We start from the raw sequence: 19,716 nt of genomic DNA, 5'->3' as shown, positions 1-19,716 counted from the left end.
TGTCTGATCTGTCCCCTGTCTTCCTGGTCAGCATCATCTCTCTTGACTCCTTTACCAGCTCTCCCTGCTCAAAGGATTTCTGAACTTTGAATTACTTGTAATTCAGTGAAATAGCCCGTCTTTGAACATATTAATTCCTCTTCTTGAAATATCTTTGTCCATTCCTTCATTGGGCACTTTCCTATTAATCTTTGAGTTAGTAGTTTTATTAAGTAGTCTTTGTTCTTATTTAGTACCTCCAATTCCCATTGTATGCCGGATGTACCTCTTGTAGTGTATAGTATGTTTTACTGAGATAGCTGTGCATCTGCAGTTGTACAGTTTGTACTGCTTCCCTTTGTAGCTCCTGAACCTTTTTTAGTATCTCTGGGAATTAATATGGCACAGATTCTGAATTGACGTCTACTGCTGGTATGCTGAATTGGTGCGAAATCATATGATACCTCAAGTCTATATATATACACACACACACACACACACACACACATACATACATACATTGAGATATATGTGAGGTCACAGTTCTATGTATCTGGAATTTGCAATTTTTTATTACTATTGAAGCTGTACATTAAAGCTATATAATTTATTTTGTGTTAATAAAAATACCTTGATCTTTACCTTCATTATAGGATTTTTGACCTGTAAGGAAAGTCAGTATGTTTTGGAATATATGTATGTACATTCATAAACTCATGTTTGCATGATAAAAATCAAAGAGTGGTTGTAGGCCATGTTAGTGGTAAATAGGCATTACATCTGGGGAAACATTTTATAGATTTAAATAGATTCTTTCAGCTTAGTTTCCCACTTTTCTTTCTTTGAGAAATCATCTTTTTGAATATTTCGTGGAAATAATTTAGATTATTTTTTTCCCCTTCTCAATTTCATGCTACTTATTTTTTCTGCATATATCTGTTTTCAGTTTAGGTGATATTTATGCTAAGTTTAGTGTTGCTGGTATTTGCTTCTTTCTGTGTGCTTGTTTCTTTTTTTTTTTAAATTTTTTATTGTGGGTTGTTCAAAACATTACAAATTTCTTGACATATCATATTCCACACTTTGATTCAAGTGGGTTATGAACTCCCAGCTTCACCCCATACACAGATTGCAGAATCACATCAGTTACACATCCATTGATTTACATATTGCCATACTAGTGTCTGTTGTTCTTTCTTTACATTCGTTTAGATTCTGGGTTATTGACACTGATTTAGTATCTCTTAATGTAGAGAAATTGTGTGCACATACCACACACACACAGACACACACATGCATGCATACTCTCTGAGCTCTTTAAAAATTACAGAGTATTTTCTGATAAAAAAAGTTTGTGGTTGCTTAGTAATGACTGGTAAGGGTGTGGAAGGAAAACATTTTAAATTTATTGACACAAACTGGTGATAGCTGAGTGAGTATGTAGCAGAAAGGTAGACTGTTTTAAGTTTTTTAATGTATGTTTTGCTTATCCCTCTGTTTTCTGGCACATTTCCCACCTCTATTTTAAACAATCTTAAGGTTTGACAGTACAGGCATGCTGGTCAAATTTTAGTGCTTGGATATCAAATATAACAATTACTATATATTTCAACCAGCAGGAACTGAGACCCCTGTTGGTGTCTTAATCTAAAAACAACATTTTAAATTCATATAAACCTTGCCTTAAGGAATGGAGAAAAGACAATTCAGGGAACAGCGTGGGGTTAAACATATTGATCAGTAGTTCAGTAGTTCTTGTTAGACTTTGAGTAGAATGTAGACATAGAAAAATAACATTATCAGCAACAACAAAGAATGATTTTCCTCTCTAGAGAGAATCTCTTTTGCTTCAATTATATGGATTTTTGATGATAAAAAACATAGTTCAGGCAGGGCTAAAAAAATGGAGAAGTTGAAAGCTGGGTGTGAAACCTAAACTGAAAGATTTTGTAATGTTTTATTATTATTTAAGCTGTACATTAAAAGGGGTTTAATGAGCTATATAATTTTTGTGTTAATAAAAATAACACAGTAATTTTGAATTTTTGCCAATGTGCAAAAACCATTGCTTGATAAAGTTTGAGAAATTAATTAATTATGTAGTTTTTGGTTATAATAACCCTGGTAACCAGATTCAGTAGCCTGTTGATTTTGTGGTCTTTGGGAATTTATGTTTCTTTTGATGAATGGAAAATTATTATTTTTTTGTTCTAGTTTAGATACTATCCATCCACTAATACATATTTGTAGTTTTCAGCCAGAATGTGTTCATGTTCTATTGGTTGTATGCGGAATGATGCTGGATAAGACCTTACCTTTTGGTTATTGGTGAATTTTTTTGTGAAGAGATACTAATGAGTAATATATCTTCATCTCCCTTTTTCCTCAACAATCCCAAATAAGTGAAAAAGAAAAACTACTTAAACTCTATTTCTTTTAAATATATATGGTTGATTAAAATATTTTACACATAAATTATTACATTAATAGGATTTTCTGCTAGAGAAAATATTTGGTAATTCTTGGAACAGAACCTCGTTTTTTCAATTTTGTTGTTTTTCTCTAATGTTAGAAACCAAGTCTAAATCTCACTGTGTGTCTGCTGTAGGTAGCTTGTATGCAGCTCATAAACGCCCTTGTTACATCTCCTGATGATCTGGACTTCAGGCTTCATATCAGAAATGAATTTATGCGTTGTGGATTGAAAGAGATATTACCAGTAAGTGCCCTGCAGTCTCCTTATTAATATTTAAATTAGAAGAGTACTTGAGTGGGGGAAATTTAGATAAATTACCCTGAAGAATAATTCATCTATGGGAAAAGACTTTGAGTATAAAAATCTATTTTTGAAATATAGATGATAAGATTTGAGTATTATTTAACACTTTATATCTTTGAATGCTATAAATCATGTTGAATGGTTGGTTTATTGTTTATATGTTATACATTAATTTTTTGCATAATTAAAAACAAAATCATTCATCATAATTGCAATTTAATATCTCTAGAGTTTAAAACGTATTAAGAATGATGGCCTGGATATCCAACTTAAAGTCTTTGATGAGCATAAGGAAGAAGATTTGATTGAGTTCTCTCATCGTCTGGAAGATATTAGAGCTGAACTTGAATATCCTTTTTTTCTGAGGTCTAGTCAAAAGATATATAAAAGCACTGCTAATTCCAAAACAACTGAGTGCTCCCTATAAAATATTTAACTCATTTCTATGTAAACAATGTGAAATCAAACCTTTTTGCACCAGAAAAATGTTATTTTGTTAGCTCTTTCCATTTTTCTGAGTATACACATATATAAATTGATATTACAATTGACAAATGGACCAGCTTTTTATGTTAAGCGTCTCCCTTGCCACCCATGCTCCTTCTCTGCAGAGTGGGTTCATACTCATTAGGCCCCTTGTTCATTTTGTGGGACTGCATTCTTCCAGAGATCCACCCGTATTCTCTACTAGTGCTTCTCCATGATAAATAACACCTGCCCTGGCACTGTCAGTGAGAGCACCCCTAGAACTCATTATGGTGTTCACAGCCAGCAGCCTACTACCTTCACCTCCAGCAGCATTTTCACGTAGGAAAAGCAGATTAGTTGGGGTTATGAGGGGGAAGCAAGAAAGTGTCAGAGCAAGTTACATTTCCAGAGTTATTCCCTGCCTTCAGTCTTCAGTACCTGTATTAGGGTAATATAGGTAATGGTTTCTCAAAGCTTTACAGAGCAGATTCTGTATCATATTATTACAGTTGTTTGATGTTAGAGTATAAATAAGTCCTTATGTTCCTTAATCAACTTACTGAAGCATCTGATGTTTACAACATGGTATGGAACACAGTTAAGGAAACCAGAGCAGAGGGATATTTTATTTCTATTCTTCAGCATCTTTTGCTGATTCGAAATGATTATTTTATAAGGTCAGAAGAAGTTATATTCTAATGTTTTCTTTCACCAATAAAAATCTATTAATTGTGAAGTTCACTTGATATTTCATTTGGACTAAAAAATAATTTTTATTTCTGTCATAATATTGATTTATGTTTTTTTCCTCTGGGCATACATTTAGATACATTATGGTGACACACTATTATATTACTGTGACTTTAAACTGCAGTGGATTCTTGGTTATAGTCTTTCATCTGAATAAAAATTCAAAGTAGCAACAAATTATTTGTTTAACATGTGATGGGTAATATTTTCTGGTTATTTCTTATGCAGTACCTATGATGTTGATATGTTTCTTTTCATAAGTTACATGAAGGATACTAAACACAGCATTTATTAGTGTTTAAGTAGCTGGAAATTACCTTAATGATATAGGTGTGTTTAATGTTTCTAATGCATTAGAGAAACTATACATATGGCTTTTCAGGTTTGATTATATACCAGCCAGCTGAGCATAACAAATTGTTTACCCTTTCTCTACCTCATCTACATCATAATGTAGCTCTATATGTATATGAACACCTAACTCACTGGGTTGTAGGAAGATTAAGTATGGTAACAGAGCCAAATCCCTGATACATGGTGCATGCTCAATAAGTGTTCTCTATAATCTCTTTCCAGTTTTATTGCTATTTTATGAGAGAAACTAAGATGTTTGAATATAAAATCCTCCATGTTGCCACCAATTTATCTTTGCCGTGATTTCATTCTCAAATATTGTGGGAGTGTGTCTTTCCTTCTTATTTTCAAGTAGAAGGATTTGTTAGAAAAGCCTCTTTCAGACTGTGCCCCTGGGTGAAGGCAAAGTGCAGCTCAGTGATGTACTAATGTACCTAACAAGAGGCAACAAGAGTCAAAATGTTGGAACTTCAGATCCTTTAGGAAGAGTAGAGGTCATGCACCAAACTTCTTTGTAGCTAAGAACCCCATAAATGTTTTAAAAATATGAGTTTAATAAACTGCTTTCTGATATTTAAGATAAAATAAAAGCTTACATATTTAACCATTTTATAAATGATATATGAAAAATACTAATTAGATAAGATTTTATAATACCCCTTATATCCTGCTAATTACAATACTATATTTCTACTCCAAATTTACTTCAAAATGAAATTAAAAACTTGTCTTTATTCTGAAGTAACCCCATCAATTTCTTGATCTGTTTGTGTGTGATCCCGCTGACCTCAGGTTGGTTTTTGCTATTGCAAGTTCCCAGGAAGTCAGGACCCTGTTAGCATTCAGTGGTTTGAATGTGTCTGTGGTACCACAGGGGTTGTGTCCAAGGGGCATGGTATTATGTCCAACTTCAAAACAGATCAAAATAAACAACTGTCCTGGGGCATGTTCAGCTCGTCTTATTTTAGCGGGAGACATACTTGTTATAAGTTTAATACAACTATCTGTTTTTGTTTCATGATCTCAAACTGCAATTAGTTATTGTTATTATTTGTCCACTCTTATAAATTTATATTTTTGTTGCTTTTATTATATTATAGTATCACAGTTGTGGTCACTTACATATTTTTGTCATACATTCATCTTTAAAAAATTAACTTATTTAGCTTTTAATTTCCATGCAGTGAAACAACTTTTATTGGCATAAAAGGAAACATTCTATGAATGTTGTTCTTTTTGTTTTCTGTTTATATTTTTATTTCCTCCATTGTACCATGGACCTGAAATTTGCCTTTTCAGAAATCTTAGATGACCTTAACATTTATTATTGAATAACATTTTAAACTACTGTTGATATAAACAAATATAACTTTTCACTGTTTGTAAATAACAAATTATCTTGTCAGAATATAAAATGTTCTCATTTAAAATAATTGAGGAGAAAAATTAAGAGTTTTTTTTTTTTTTTTTTTTTTTAGTTTAACTTTTGGGTTAAAAGGAAATTTTACTGAGATGTTACTCCATTGGGGAAAATGTACACAAGGCAGCCATAATTCCTCAAGAAAAAGGGGGAAAAAATGTACAGGAGGAGGAGAAGACCAAATTCTGTTTTGACCAAATAATTAGTGTCTTATCAGGTGCAAAATATGATGCTAGTTGAAGTTCAAGGGAGATAATTTTTGATATTTGTTAAAAATACTTCAGATAAAATGCATATGATCTCAGAACACATTCTCCAACAAGAGTAGTGTTGTGTTGGTGAAGTGTAATGGCTATTTGTATTTATCACTTAATTAATTTATTCACATATTCCCCTGACAGATTCATGATACTTATCATGGAGATTATTTCCTAGATGTACATTTCTAAGATCCAGAGACATATTATTCTTGGCTATTTTTGCTTGCTGAAAGAGTTTTTGCATGTAATTTGAGCCATATCATTAATGAACTCATAAGTGGACATTGTGGATTTGAGAAAAAGTGTGCCAACATTAAATTTTAAAAAATGACAAAATGTCTTGCAGTATTAAAGCAAAAACATTTTTATTATTAAACTACTAGACTGATGTTAAGAGTAAAAAAAGGAATACATCATGGAAAATTTCAAATGTGATAGATATATAAGTGTAAAAGAAGTTATAACAGCTAAACTATTAAAGCCTTACATTATTTAATGTCCTTGAAAGAAGTAGAGAAAATTGAGACTTCGGAATCATTCCTTGAATACTTTACCGTGTGAAAATTATTGACTTAGTCTTTGATAATATGTAGCCATACTAGTTTTATTCAGCATAATAGATGGTTTATTACATGTAAGGTAAATAGATCAAAGATAGTAGGACACAGTTTATAGGAAAGAGAGGTCCATGTGGACAGAGGGGGTGTCCATATGGAAAGTGGTGGAGAAGAAAATTTCACTACGCAAGTCCTGGAGGAAAGAAAGAATTCTTAGGGGTGATTGGGAATGTTATTTTGTACCTCATTATGGTACTGCCTATTCTAACATTTAATCTGATTTTGTTTATAATTTTTATTGCATGTATTACTTTCACATTCGTTGACTAGATTTTTAGGGAATGTTCTTAGGGTATTAGAAATACAGATTGACTATGTTAACTTTTAGAAACAACATGGATCCTATTTGGGGATTTTAGTTGAAATTTAATTTTTGTACATTGTTGTCATAGTAAATGTTTCCTCCTTTTCTTTTGAGTAAGAAATACTAGTTTGGCATTACATAACATTTACAGTATCAGTTTTGTTTGTGTTTGTGATGTTGAAGATCTAACCCAGGGCCTAAGGCACACTATACAAGTGCTCTACCATTGAACCACATCCCCAGCTTCTGCAGTGTCAGTTTTTAATTTGATTGCATAAACATTCTGAAAATAATGTGCAATATGGCTTTAAAGAACTTCCCATAAAACTTTTTGTAGAAAATATTTTCTTGGTTTGTACTAAGAAAATGAATGAACGGTAGCTATTTTGGTGTGACACAGCGAAGTTTAATGATCTTTGAGGATTACCTTCAAGCACATATCACTTCATTTTAATCTCTTTATAACTGTTGACAAATTAAGTAAAGGTTCTGATTTGTATTTGAAAGTCATCTTTAAAGCATTGTGTATTTCCTAAAAGATTATTTAAAAATATTTATTAAAATCAATAAATGGAATTTGATTTCATTTATATTTATATTGCCTAATTTTTAATTAGCAGTGTTCTCTACCTAACACTTGTTTAAACTATATTAACAAATTCTTGAACTTGAAATTAAGCCTAATAAAAATTATTGTTTTGATGTAATAAGAGTACATTTACTCTTCTCTTTCATTTTAGACAACAGTACTTCAAATTAATAGATGAGTGTGTATCCCAGATTGTATTGCATAAAGATGGAATGGATCCAGATTTCACATATCGAAAACGATTGGATTTAGATTTAAGTCAATTTGTAGGTAAGTATTTCTTCATTTAAATTCAAATATCTTATTTTTTTCTATGACTTGGGTTAGCTCTGTGGTATTGGTTTCTATGATGGACCTCCAGAGGGTCTTTAAGCCCCTTTCAGGGTATCTTAGTAGTCATTATAATATTTATTATTTGCCTTTTTGATTCTGTTAATGTCTTCCACTGATGGCGCAAAGCAATGGGGTGTAAAATTTATAAATCAAGGCACTGGCACTAAACTGTACTCAGTGTATTCTTTACATAGAACAAAGCAACACGTGGGGGCACACTTGTAATCCTAGATACATCGGAGGCTGAGGCCGGAGGATCATAAGTTTGAGGACAGCTGTGACAATTTAATAAGAGCCTGTCTCAAAATAATAAGACTCTGTAATAATAATAATAATAATAATAATAATAATAATAATACAAAAGGGGCAAAGACATGATTCAGTGCACCCTTGGGTAGAACCTTAGAACTGCAAACTAAACTAATCCTGCCAATTTTCTAAAAAGAAATTCCATGTAGTCCTAAGAATAATTTTATTACATGTTGCTGCTTAAGAACATCTTTGCAATATTGTATGTTAACAAATGAATTATATGCATAAAGCATTTGTGTGTACCAATGTATAAAATAGTCAAAAACAGTCTTTTAGTTTGAAACACTGTCATGTGAACTGGTTACTCTGTTTAGCACACATATTCATAAAACTGAAATAGAGTGAACCTGTACTTCAAAGACAATGACTGACAGAATTTGTGACCAATTAGAAAACCTGAGTTTTTAAGTGAAAATTAGAATTTTGAAAACTCATATTTATTGCTGCTACTTTTATAGTGTCTTAGTACTAACAAAACCAAACCAAACAAAACAAACCTTTCTAGTGTGTTTAGTGGAATAATTAACCAATATGGTTATTTTGATATTGTATAAAGAGATGTGTTAAAATTTGGAGATGTGCTTGACTCAGCAAACTACTCATTTCTAAATAACCAGCGCCTGATGATACAAATTTAACATAGGCAAAAGATCCATTAAAAGTTAAATAGTGATGCATGATCTTACAGTAACAGTGCAAGTTCATTCATATTTGGATACTATTTAAGAAGTATCATTTGTGAAATTTTGGTGTAACAGCAGAGAATAATATACAGGAAGGTCTGAAAAGGCTATCGACACACACCTCCCATTTTCAACTACTTATCTATGCAAGATTATGTTTTTCTTCTACACTCAGGAAAATAAATGGAATGTATAGAAGGAGTAGAGAACTAGATAACATTAGTGACACTGATAATGAAAATGCTTGTTTCTGTGGAGAGAAACAATTAGCATTTCCTAAGAGTAAGAGTGGGGCATAGATGCTAAGAAAAATGTGCTCTATATATGTAGCAAACCAAAATGGGAAATGATTTTGTATGGTGTCAGAAAAATATATCCCACCTGGACATTAGGAATGCTTTTTCTTTGGTAGCTGTGGGATTTTGTTATTGAAGTCTTGAGAAAGAAATAGAAAGCTTTGAATACTGCTGGACAATACAAGTGAATCATATTTATACAGTTTTAATAAATTTATTGCTTATTAATTTTAAATGATTAGAATAAATATACAGATTTAAATACAGGAAAGACTTGTATTTATGAGTAGGTGAGAGAAGAGAAGTCCAGCAACAGGGGAGAAAGGTGTTAAAAAGCCTAGGTTGCATATGATTTCATATATCATAGTAATTGAGAGATACTTTCTATATTTTAGGAATCAGAGAATTAATTATTTAGTCCCATGGAGCCATATAACATAAACAATATTTTAATGAGTATTCTGCCCAGTGGCAAAGTCCTAAAAAATAGTATTGCTGTCTGAAAGAAGTGTTTTCTTTTAAAATTTTAGCAAGTATTGCCTAAATTTTAATCAGCAGTGTTCCTCACTTAACACTTCAGTTATTACTTTGTAGGAGAGTTGGTTTCCTTGTGCCAACTCCAATGCTTGACATTATGGACCGTTTAATCTTTGCTATGAGTTCTCATTTGAAATTTTATATTTTCATATTATTTGGTTGTAACAAACCTTTTAGTAGTTGTTATTTTTCCCCCTATTATGGCTGCCTGTTTCCTAGTTTCTGTTGGTCTCATTTTTCCTTCTTCCTTCAGAATATTTAAGGTTGATAATAGGAACTTTTGGGTGTTATATAATTGAAATCTCTCCTCTTCCCTGATAGAAGTTTAAAATTGTACTTGGGTTTGTCTTTTTTGATGTCAGGCTTTATAAAGCCACCTCCATTTCAGCCTCATAATGTTTCTTCATTTTGTTTACATTTTCTCTATTTATCACTATTATTTCTAATTCCATTCCATGATTTTTTCTTTCTAAGCTATTGAATTTACAATGAATTTAAGTAATATTGCAATTAAACAATTTTTTGTCATTGCAATTTTAGATGTTTGCATAGATCAAGCAAAACTAGAAGAGTTTGAAGAAAAGGCATCAGAACTTCACAAAAAAGTAAGTAACGTTGACCAACCTTGCCAGACTTTGTGGGGAATCACTGAAGGCATGAATGGACCTCAGGGACTTTGCTTGTTATTCTCTCTCTTTTTTTTTCCCCCCTAGGTATTTACCCATACACTGTTCTCTATGTATAATTTCTTAGACCACCTTGTTATTTAAAACTTCATTCCCCATTCCCAAGTTTTGCCTTTCCTGTACTTCTTCCCTTATTTTTTTTCCATTATATTTGTTATAACCTTGTATAGTACTAAATTTATGTACTTTTATGTGTACATGTGTATTAGTTATTTCTCACTCCAGAGTAAACTTTGAGGGTTTCCCCCCCTATTCACTATTTCTGCACCAAGAACAATTCCTGACTTTGTGTAAGAACTAAACAAATATTTTTTGAATGAAAAAATAAATAGTTGAACAAAATGTTTAGAATCAAAATCCTAAGATGAGTAATTCTTTAGAAGTCATAGTTTAGATTCTTTAGACTGAAATTATATCTGAAATTTTTAGAAAGGTTAAATTTTTGTTTTGAGTTGCTTCATTATTAGGTTGAACTATACCAGGTTGCTGTTTCATAGTTGGAAACTGTTGACTATTTTTAGCTTCAACCTTAGTATTTCTGAGAATCCAGCCATTCCCTATTTTTCTCTAAAGTGGTGTTTTTACCTTTTATCTCTGGCTTGGCATGTACCCATTAGACTTTCTTGGTTGTATTCTTTACATTTATATAATCATTCTCATTTGAATTCTTAGGGCTGCTTTCTTCTATCATTAGAATAATAATAATTACCACAAAAAGACTGCCATCATAGCAACACCATAAGGAATATTTATTAAATGAATGTTTGCACCATCCCAAGGTATGCACATGTTTGAGTTGCAGATTCTAATTATGTCTTGAAAGAATTTCACTTTTCCATAAACATCAAAGATTAAACATAACTTCCAAACTATAGGCACCATTTCCTTCGTTAAGGAGTGACATATGAAAAACATTGAATTTTTTTTTTTTTTTTTTTTGGTACAGGGGAGTGAACCCAGGGGTTCTTAATCACTGAGCCACATCCTCAGCCCTTTTTATGTTTTATTTAGAGACAGGGTCTAGGTAAATTCCTTAGGCCTTGCTAAGTTGCTGATCCTGGCTTTGAACCTGTGATCCTCCCACCTCAGCCTCCTGAGCTGCTAGGATTACAGGTGTGCTCCACCGTGCCCGGCCATTGAAGAATTTTTTGGGTGGAAAGTCCTAGGGTATTGGGCTCGCCAAACATTAAGTGAGAGGTTATAGTCTAGTCCTTTGGCCTCAGGCTTGTGTCACAGCTATGAATATGAATATAAATATTGTCATTGCCTTGAATGACTTGGTGTACTAGGGGAAACAGATTAATGGATCACTTAAGTCTACAAAGTGTCACTGTTGATAGATGTTCATGTTGTAGTGTGAACCTTCCCCCAGTGAGCCTTGTATTCTAGGCTCCATAAGCCCTTTCACTTTTCCTGGCAAGGTTATAATACACTTTCAAGTACTAGAATTGAATATGGCCCAGACAGTGTTTATTTGCTCTGGTTATCATTTTCAGATATATAGTGTATCTGAGTTGACAATATATTTCTCAACAGATTTCTTTTAAATTACAAAGTTTAAATGTAATTCAAAGATCTTGTTCAAGGTTAGTTGTCTTTTTTTAGTCAGAAATTATTTTTAGGTATATTCAAAAAATATTGTTTCATAAAAGATTTCTATTGCCATACCATTTTGTATATATCAGAAAAAACTTTGTTCTGATAGCTTTATAAGGACACATGTAAATACCTTGCTTTAGGGAGGAAGGAATCATAGTTGCTAGGCACATTCTTTATTTTGGTGCATAAATTTGAAAAATGAAGACCAGAAATGTCAGATAGTGTATAGAGAATATTGAATTATCAACCTTCTTGTGCAGATGTACTAATACATTTACCCTAGGGAACAAAATTAAGCAGAACCTCAACCTTAACTGTGTTTCTTGACATTTTTGTTTGTAATTTTGTAAGTATAATATTGCTGTAGCAACTCTTTTTGGAGAAGAACGCTATCATATCAGATTTTATAAGGTATACTTTTAATGGAGACTCATTTTATCCCTACGGCTACAGTGATTTGACTATAGATATTATAAAAATGCTAAAGCAAAGTTTATGCTTCATCTGATCCTTTTATAGGGGAGGATGTAGAAATTTATCTCTTTGGTGAATAATACAGATACTTTTAGTATTTGCCAAGTTGATTTAATAAATTTTCAGAGTGTACTAATTATGACTGGTTGTTTTAATCATTTTTTTTCCTTTGGCCCCCTAAATAACACTTTTACTTTCTGAATTTTAGACTAAACATAGGATAGTGTACATATGATATTGTTAAAAGACTTCTTCATTCTTCCTCTCATAAGCATTTATTTTGTGTAGCAGTGAACTTTGTCTCAGTAGTAAGAAAGAAGAGAAAATGACCCCTTAATGATCTTTGATATGGGAGGAATGGTTAAATTTAATATATGATATTGACACAGTCATTCAGCACATGAAAATTTGACAGGAGTTGGCTCTATCACTTCATTCCATAAACATTTATTGAATTTATTTATAAATGTAAGGCATTCAAAAGGTAATGAATAAAAAAGGTTCTCACTTTTATGAGTTTCCATGTTGAAGAATGTTATTGAGTCATGTGATGCTACATTTTAAGAATTTTATATGACAGCATGATAATTGTGGTAGAAAAGTCCTATGTGGGATGCGAGCCAACAGGAAGGATTTTTCATCTAGTCTTGGATGGTCAGGGAAGACTTATCCAAGAAGTGTTATCTGATGTCAGTCCTGAAGCATCAGTATGAAGTAACAAGTTGAGGTATTCAAGGAAGAGGTGAATGTAAATTTATTTTCCATTTCTTCTAGGTATATCAAGCTTGACATATCTGCAGTTTGGATATGGTTTTATTTTGTCCTTCTTACAGATCATGTGTTAAAGGATTGGCCCCTGGTGTGACACTGCTGGGAGGTGGTAGAACCATTAAGGTTTGGGGCCCAGTGGGAGGCCTTTAGGTCATTGGGTCATAACATAGTTCTCTGTGCCACCCTTTGAGTCTTGCCAGAGGAAGAGGACTATTATAAAAGGAGCAAGCCTGATTCCTCTGATCCTCTTTATTGCTGCTTCCTCATATAATTGCTTGCTCTGGCATACACTCCTTCTGTTGCTGTCTGTGCCTTGAGGTGATACAGCTCAGGGTGGCCCTTATAATAGGGCTGTGCTATGCCATTTGAACTTTGAATCTCCAAAACTATGAACTAAATAGACAAACCTATTTTTAATAAGGAGCCTCTGCCAGTTATTTCTTTATAGTGATGCACATCTGAATTATAAATGGAACCAAAGTCATCTTTTTTTCTTCCTAAAAATGGCTTTCTTCCCTGCATTTTATATACTCCTCCTATCCCATGTTACAACACTTTGTTTCCAGTGCAAAAAACACATAACTCTGTACTCATCTTAGATATCCTCTCCTGTTCTATTTCTTCTTTCAGTCAGATACAAACACTTTTGGATTCTTTAGGCTCATTTCTTCTGCATTATCTTCTCCAGCTCAATTCAGATAGGTCCTTAGTTCTTGTTTGGACAACTACAATAGCCTCCAAACTAATCTTTGTGCCTATAGTATTTCCCTTTTGTTTCATCTTCTACACCGTTCCTAGTTGGGTTTTCCAAAGTGCAAATTGATCATGTTATTTCCTAGCATACTTAACCTCACAACATTCTGTGGATTTTAGGACAAACAAAACAAAACAAAACAAAAAAAAAAACTGGTTTATTGCAAAATTCCTTTCAAAATTTAATTCCTAAGTAAATTAATTAATAAAATAGAATATTACAAAATTGAACTTGTGAATAAAAAATTGTTCCTGTGTATATCTCCAGCTTAATCCCCACAGCTTGTTTTTATATCTTCTTTTGTGCCCCTGACAAAAAATTGATTGTATTTCCTCTGTGCATTGGTATTCCCTCAGCTTGAAATGGTAAATGCACTTCTCAGTTAATTCTTCAAATTCTTTAAGCCTGATGTTGTATATTATTCCTCTAGGAATCATTCCATGGCACTCAGTTCTTCTCTAGCTTTATTGGTGGTACTTCTCATGGAGTTGGGGTATTTGCTTTTACTTTACTATCAGACTCTGCTTACTAGAAGCACTGGCTATGTTCTGCTTAACACTCTTACCTCCAGTACCTAACCCTCTGAGAGAAATGTTAAAGGAGACATATTATTTGGATTGTTATTAACAAAGAATAACAGTGTTGAAAAATCAAGGTTTGTAGAGGGAAGACTTAACCTTGGTTTTGGAAAGTTTTTATTTTTTATTTTGCTTTTATTTATTTTTTTATTTGAATATTTTTCATTAAGCAATTGAAAATGTATTTATGGCTTAATTAGTAGTCTGGTACTTAGATGAAAGATGTCTTGGTGATAGGGATTTGGATGCCATCAGTATATGAATGGTGATGTGGAAGAGGTTATCTTATGAGAAATTGGAATGAGAGAAGCAGAGCGATGAGGCAAAAGTCCTATACTTTGCCAACATGCAAGAAATTGGGAGGAGAAATCAGGAGTAGGAGGAGAAGGGGACAGAGGAGAAGCAGAAGATGATCTTGTAGTAGAACATACGGAAAAGATATTGCATATTCTATTTGTAAGTATTTATGCTATAGAGCAGACATGCCCCTTATAGGAGTGTGGAATATCGTATAATTTATTTTGTTCACCATGGTAGCCAGTGCATTGTGTGTGTTTGTTGCATCCTTTAAAATGACTAGTGTGACTGAGGAGCTGGATTTGAAATTTTATGTGAATTTTGTGAATTTAAATTTATACTTAACCAGTTATGGCCAGTTGAATTGTGCAGCTATGGAGGTACCTCCAAATGTGAGACTGATTTAGAATTTGGAAAGTCACAGTTATTAGAGTAATGGATACTGAAGTGAATGAAGTTCAATAGCTTAGAAAAGTGAGAATGGACTAAGAACATTGTAAAAGTTGTCTTTGAAGCAAAATTGTAAGATTATGTTGTAAGGGGTAAGATGAAGGACCAAAATACAGAGGGCTGAGGATGTAGCAAGAGTGTTGAGACAATTGATTTATTTTGTCTCTGGGGAAGCCTTTCATGGCAAGAGGAATTAGGTTAACCTCTGAGTGTGCTTGGGGTTCTAAATTGCTTACTTAGGTTTAGGATTAGTATCTTTTTACTTACTTCATGGTAAGAGTGGCTTGGAGGAGCTGTAGTAGTAGTGGGAGTGGGAATGTTCCTGTGGTTTTGGTGAACTAAAGGACTTCTGGGCAGTTTTTACCTGTTAGTTCCTGTGATCGTTTAGTAGGGATCTAAGTTTGAGAGTAAGGATCAGTAGCATGCGATTTAATTTCCTGACTTGTAAATGGGAATTAAAATAATATTTCTTGTTTCACAGAGTTTGGGTTATAAAACTTACAAATGCTTCATCTTAAAACTCCAGTATATGCAGGAGACTGGATGCTTCTGTGCAGGCATGGGGATATGCAGTATTTTGACCTTTTGCTCAGTTGTATGTCTTAAAACCTCTTTAAAAGTAGCCTATTAGGAAAGATGAAAAGCATTATCTATACTTTAATTGTAGGGAGATGGTGTGGTTTCAGCTGAGTGATTCAGACTTGGAAGGCCAAAAATCTGGCTTTTTAAGTCTCACATCTTTTACTAGTAACTATCTTTTTGTGTTAAGGGTTTAAAGGCCAGAGGCTACATTTATGAAGCAGTTGCATTTTCTTATAATGATTTTCTTCTTTTAAAAAAGAGCTAAATACTTGTTCTTGATTATGAGACAATACCCTATTTAAATTCAGTTTTCTTTTTTTAAAATAGTTTTTTAGTTGTGCTTGGACCCAATATCTTTATTTTATTTATTTATTTTTATGTGTTGCTGAGAATCCAACCCAGTGCCTCGAATGTGCTAGGCAAGTGCTCTACTGCTGAGCCACAACCCCAGCCCCTAAATTCAATTTTCTTAAGAGAGGTTTTCAATCCTGATGATGGTAGAATAGAGCTATTTGAGTACAAGATGGGAACTTGTGATGAGTGGCTATATAAATTAGAAAACTCATTGGATTCCCCAAATTTTATTGTTTGCCTTGCACCCTGAAGGTATAGCACAAAGGACTTTGAAAGATTAACTTGCCATTAATCTCTCAAAGGTGCTAGGAGACATGTTGTTATAAGAAAAAAAGCAAGTAACTGATGCATTTATACAATAGAGTTGTTTATTAATAAAATATATTGAAACGGAATGCTTTTAAATCATCTTGATAAACTTCAGATAAGTTTCAAGTATAGGGTTATAAAGGTGGGAGCAACTAGGAATTCAATATAATGTTTTGTTCTCTTATTTTCACACAAAATCACAATGATATTTAGGGACTTTTAAGAAAAATGCCAAGGTCATAGACAACTATGAGCCAGTTTGCTGAGAGAAGAAGGTCATATACTGCATCTCTGACTTGGTCTGCTCCCTTGTGAATGAATGATTTTGCCCGGAACTGGAGAGACCTAGGGAAAAGCTGTGGGTGACTAATCACAAAATCTACCATTTCTTTTATAAAACAAATTTAGAAATGTATGTTCTATTGGCAGATCTTTAGAGTCATATTTTTATATAAAGGATTCTGCTTTTCATTTCCATCTTTCTTTCTCTTTTTCTTTTCAGTTTGAAAAAGAGTTTACTGACCACCAAGAAACTCAGGCTCAATTGCAAAAAAAAGAAGAAAAGATTAATGAGCTTCAAGTACAATTGCAAGCTTTTAAATCTCAGGTAAAATGCCATTCTGGGTGATTTTGATATGGAAACCACACCTGGAGGACAAAGGTCATGTTATATCTTTATAGCATCAAATGTTTAAACTTAAATTTCATTTATATGTTTTCATAATATTGTTTATATGCATTTCTCTTCCGTTTTTAAAATTATTTTTTACTTTATTCCTACTTGTATTTTCAGGAGTCTGTAATATTTTAGGAATTACCCTGCTTCCTTGTGTATTATTTGGGTTTTATTTCTAATGTCTAATAAAACCCAAATGTGTATTATTTGGGTTTTATTTCTAAATAATTAAGCATAAAGGTTAAGAAATTCTTTTGCTTTTAGATTTGTCATTCATCACTGATCTTCATCCTAATACAGGAAATTATTGCTCAAGCTATTTATTTTTCAAAACCTTCAGCCTATGGGTACCTTGCAGTGAAAGATAACCTCTAGCTGAATGAGACTATTTTCTGATAATTTTTCAATTTCCAAAAGTAAACAGATTTAAAACATGACAAAAAAAAGAGAGCAAATCTGGATTATGAAGCAGATATCTCACATACACGCTTTACACCTAAAACATTAGATAGCACGAAATACATCATCTGCATGCTTTATATGGATGAAAACAAGGGGATAGAACATTCAGAGCCAAATTTCTTCATGTACGTTTACGTATAGGATGATGAGCAATAAGTATAGTTTAGCTATTTTCCTTTTTCCTGATTTATCGTTATGTTGAAAGAGTCTCAGGTATACTGTTTTCTGTATTATTGTCCCTTTTGTTTTAGATACTTAATGAATAGTTTTGTTACAAGGACTGTCTGAAAATGCCTTTAGGAGATAGCGATCTGTTGGATTTTAACTTTTAAAATGAAATTGAATAATGTTTATAAGAAAAACATTCTCATTGAGTTTTCTTTATTTTTCCAAGGAGGAAGTACCATATTTCACTGAATGTTTTCCTCTTATGGCACCTTACCTTTCATTTTTTAAAAACTTTGTTTTCTGTGGCTTGTAGGCAATCGCTGAAACATTTATAACTTTTTCCTGGCCTTAGCTTATGTAGATTGAAAAAATTTCTTTTTAATTTTGCCAGTTGATACATTACTTGCAAATCCATCCTGGAAAATTCCAGTTTATAAAAAATATGTCCACTATCTTTGGATAAATTATTGCTTCATGCTACTTTTTTGTTATAAAATGGGAGTGAATTTATGTTTTGAAATAAATCAAGAATTCTCCCAAGTTATATGTAATGATCATATCATTTATGGCTATCCAAGGAAAGCCTGGAATTAAGATATTTAATGATGGACCTCATATTCATTTTTTGAAAAACACTAGCAAATTCTTTCCTCAGATGTTTGTACTTCTCAGGAGATCTGCCCATTTGTCTTAAGGCTCTTTTCTCTCTCTTGCTCAGTATTTAGTTGAACCCAGGGATGTTTTACCACTGAGCTACATCTCCACTTCCTTTTTTGATTGTTTGTTTTTTACATTTTTCATTTTGAGACAAGTTGTTACAGAACTGCTGAGGTTGCCTTCAAACTTGTTATCCTCCAGACTTGTCTCTTCATTTGCTGGGATTACAGGAGTGTGCCATTATGCCCAGCCTAAGACCCTTCTCTTTAAGCACTTACTGGCAAATGCCATAATTTCACTGTTCTTTAAAGCTGAGCAATATTCCATTGAGTATATATAACACATTTTCTTTATTCATTCATCTATTGAGGGTGCTAGGTTGGTTCCATCGTCTACCTATTGTGAATTGAGATGCTATAAATGTGGCTGCATCACTATAGTATGCTGATTTTAAGTCCTTTGATTATAAACCAAGGAGTGGGATAGCTGGATTAAATGGTGGTTTTATTCCCAGTTTTCCAAGGAATCCCCATACTGCTTTCCATAGTAGTTGCACCAATTTTCAGTCCCACCAGCAATGTATGAGTGTATCTTTTTTACCACATCCTTGCCCGCATTCATTGTTGCCTGTATTCTTGATGATTGCCATTCTGACAGGACTGAGATGAAATCTTAGAGTAGTTTTGATTTGCACTTCTCTAATTGCTAGAGTTGTTGAGCATTTTTTCATATATTTGTTGATTGATTGTATTTCTTCTTCTTTGAAGTGTCTGTTCAGTTCCTTAGGCCATTTATTGATTGTATTATTTGTTTTTTGAGTTCTTTATAGAGATTAGTGCTTTATCAGAGGTGGATATGGTAAAGATTTTCTCCCTATCTTAGGCTCTGTCCTCACATTATTAATTTTTTCCTTTGCTGAGAAAAAGGTTTTTAATTTGAATGCATCCCATTCATTGATTTTTTTTTATTTTACTTCTTGTGCTTTCGGAGTCTTGTTAAGGAAGTCAGATCCTAGGCCGACGTGGTGAAGATTTGGGCCTAACTCTTCTTCTGTTAGGCGCAGGGTCTCAGTTCTCGTGCCTAAGTTTTTGATCCACTTGAGCTGATTTTTGTACAGGGTGAAAGATAGAGGCCTGAACCATATATTCTAATGACTTTTGAGTTTATCAAATGAAGCTTCATGGGTAGCTAACTATCAAATTTACATGAGTGTGAGGA

The 19,716-nt window shown here is 33.0% G+C and overlaps 1 protein-coding gene across 3 annotated transcripts in view; it reads left to right on the top strand.

Moving 5' to 3' along the window:
* The window catches only part of Diaph3 (diaphanous related formin 3), a 475,858-nt gene that overhangs the window by 159,545 nt on the left and 296,597 nt on the right, over positions 1-19,716 (top strand). For all 3 annotated transcript variants that reach the window (XM_048791762.1, XM_048791763.1, XM_015486017.2), the window contains 6 exons: positions 2,588-2,698; positions 2,988-3,106; positions 3,787-3,903; positions 7,672-7,790; positions 10,222-10,286; positions 17,038-17,142. In XM_048791762.1, coding sequence (XP_048647719.1) covers positions 2,588-2,698; positions 2,988-3,106; positions 3,787-3,903; positions 7,672-7,790; positions 10,222-10,286; positions 17,038-17,142 — 636 coding nt within the window. The remainder of the gene's footprint in view (positions 1-2,587; positions 2,699-2,987; positions 3,107-3,786; positions 3,904-7,671; positions 7,791-10,221; positions 10,287-17,037; positions 17,143-19,716) is intronic.

This window comes from Marmota marmota, unplaced genomic scaffold (assembly GCF_001458135.2).
Source record: "Marmota marmota marmota unplaced genomic scaffold, marMar, whole genome shotgun sequence".
NCBI classification, from domain to species: Eukaryota; Metazoa; Chordata; class Mammalia; order Rodentia; family Sciuridae; genus Marmota; species Marmota marmota.
Note: the sequence above shows the minus strand (reverse complement) of the source record. Positions and strands in the feature narration are given on the sequence as shown.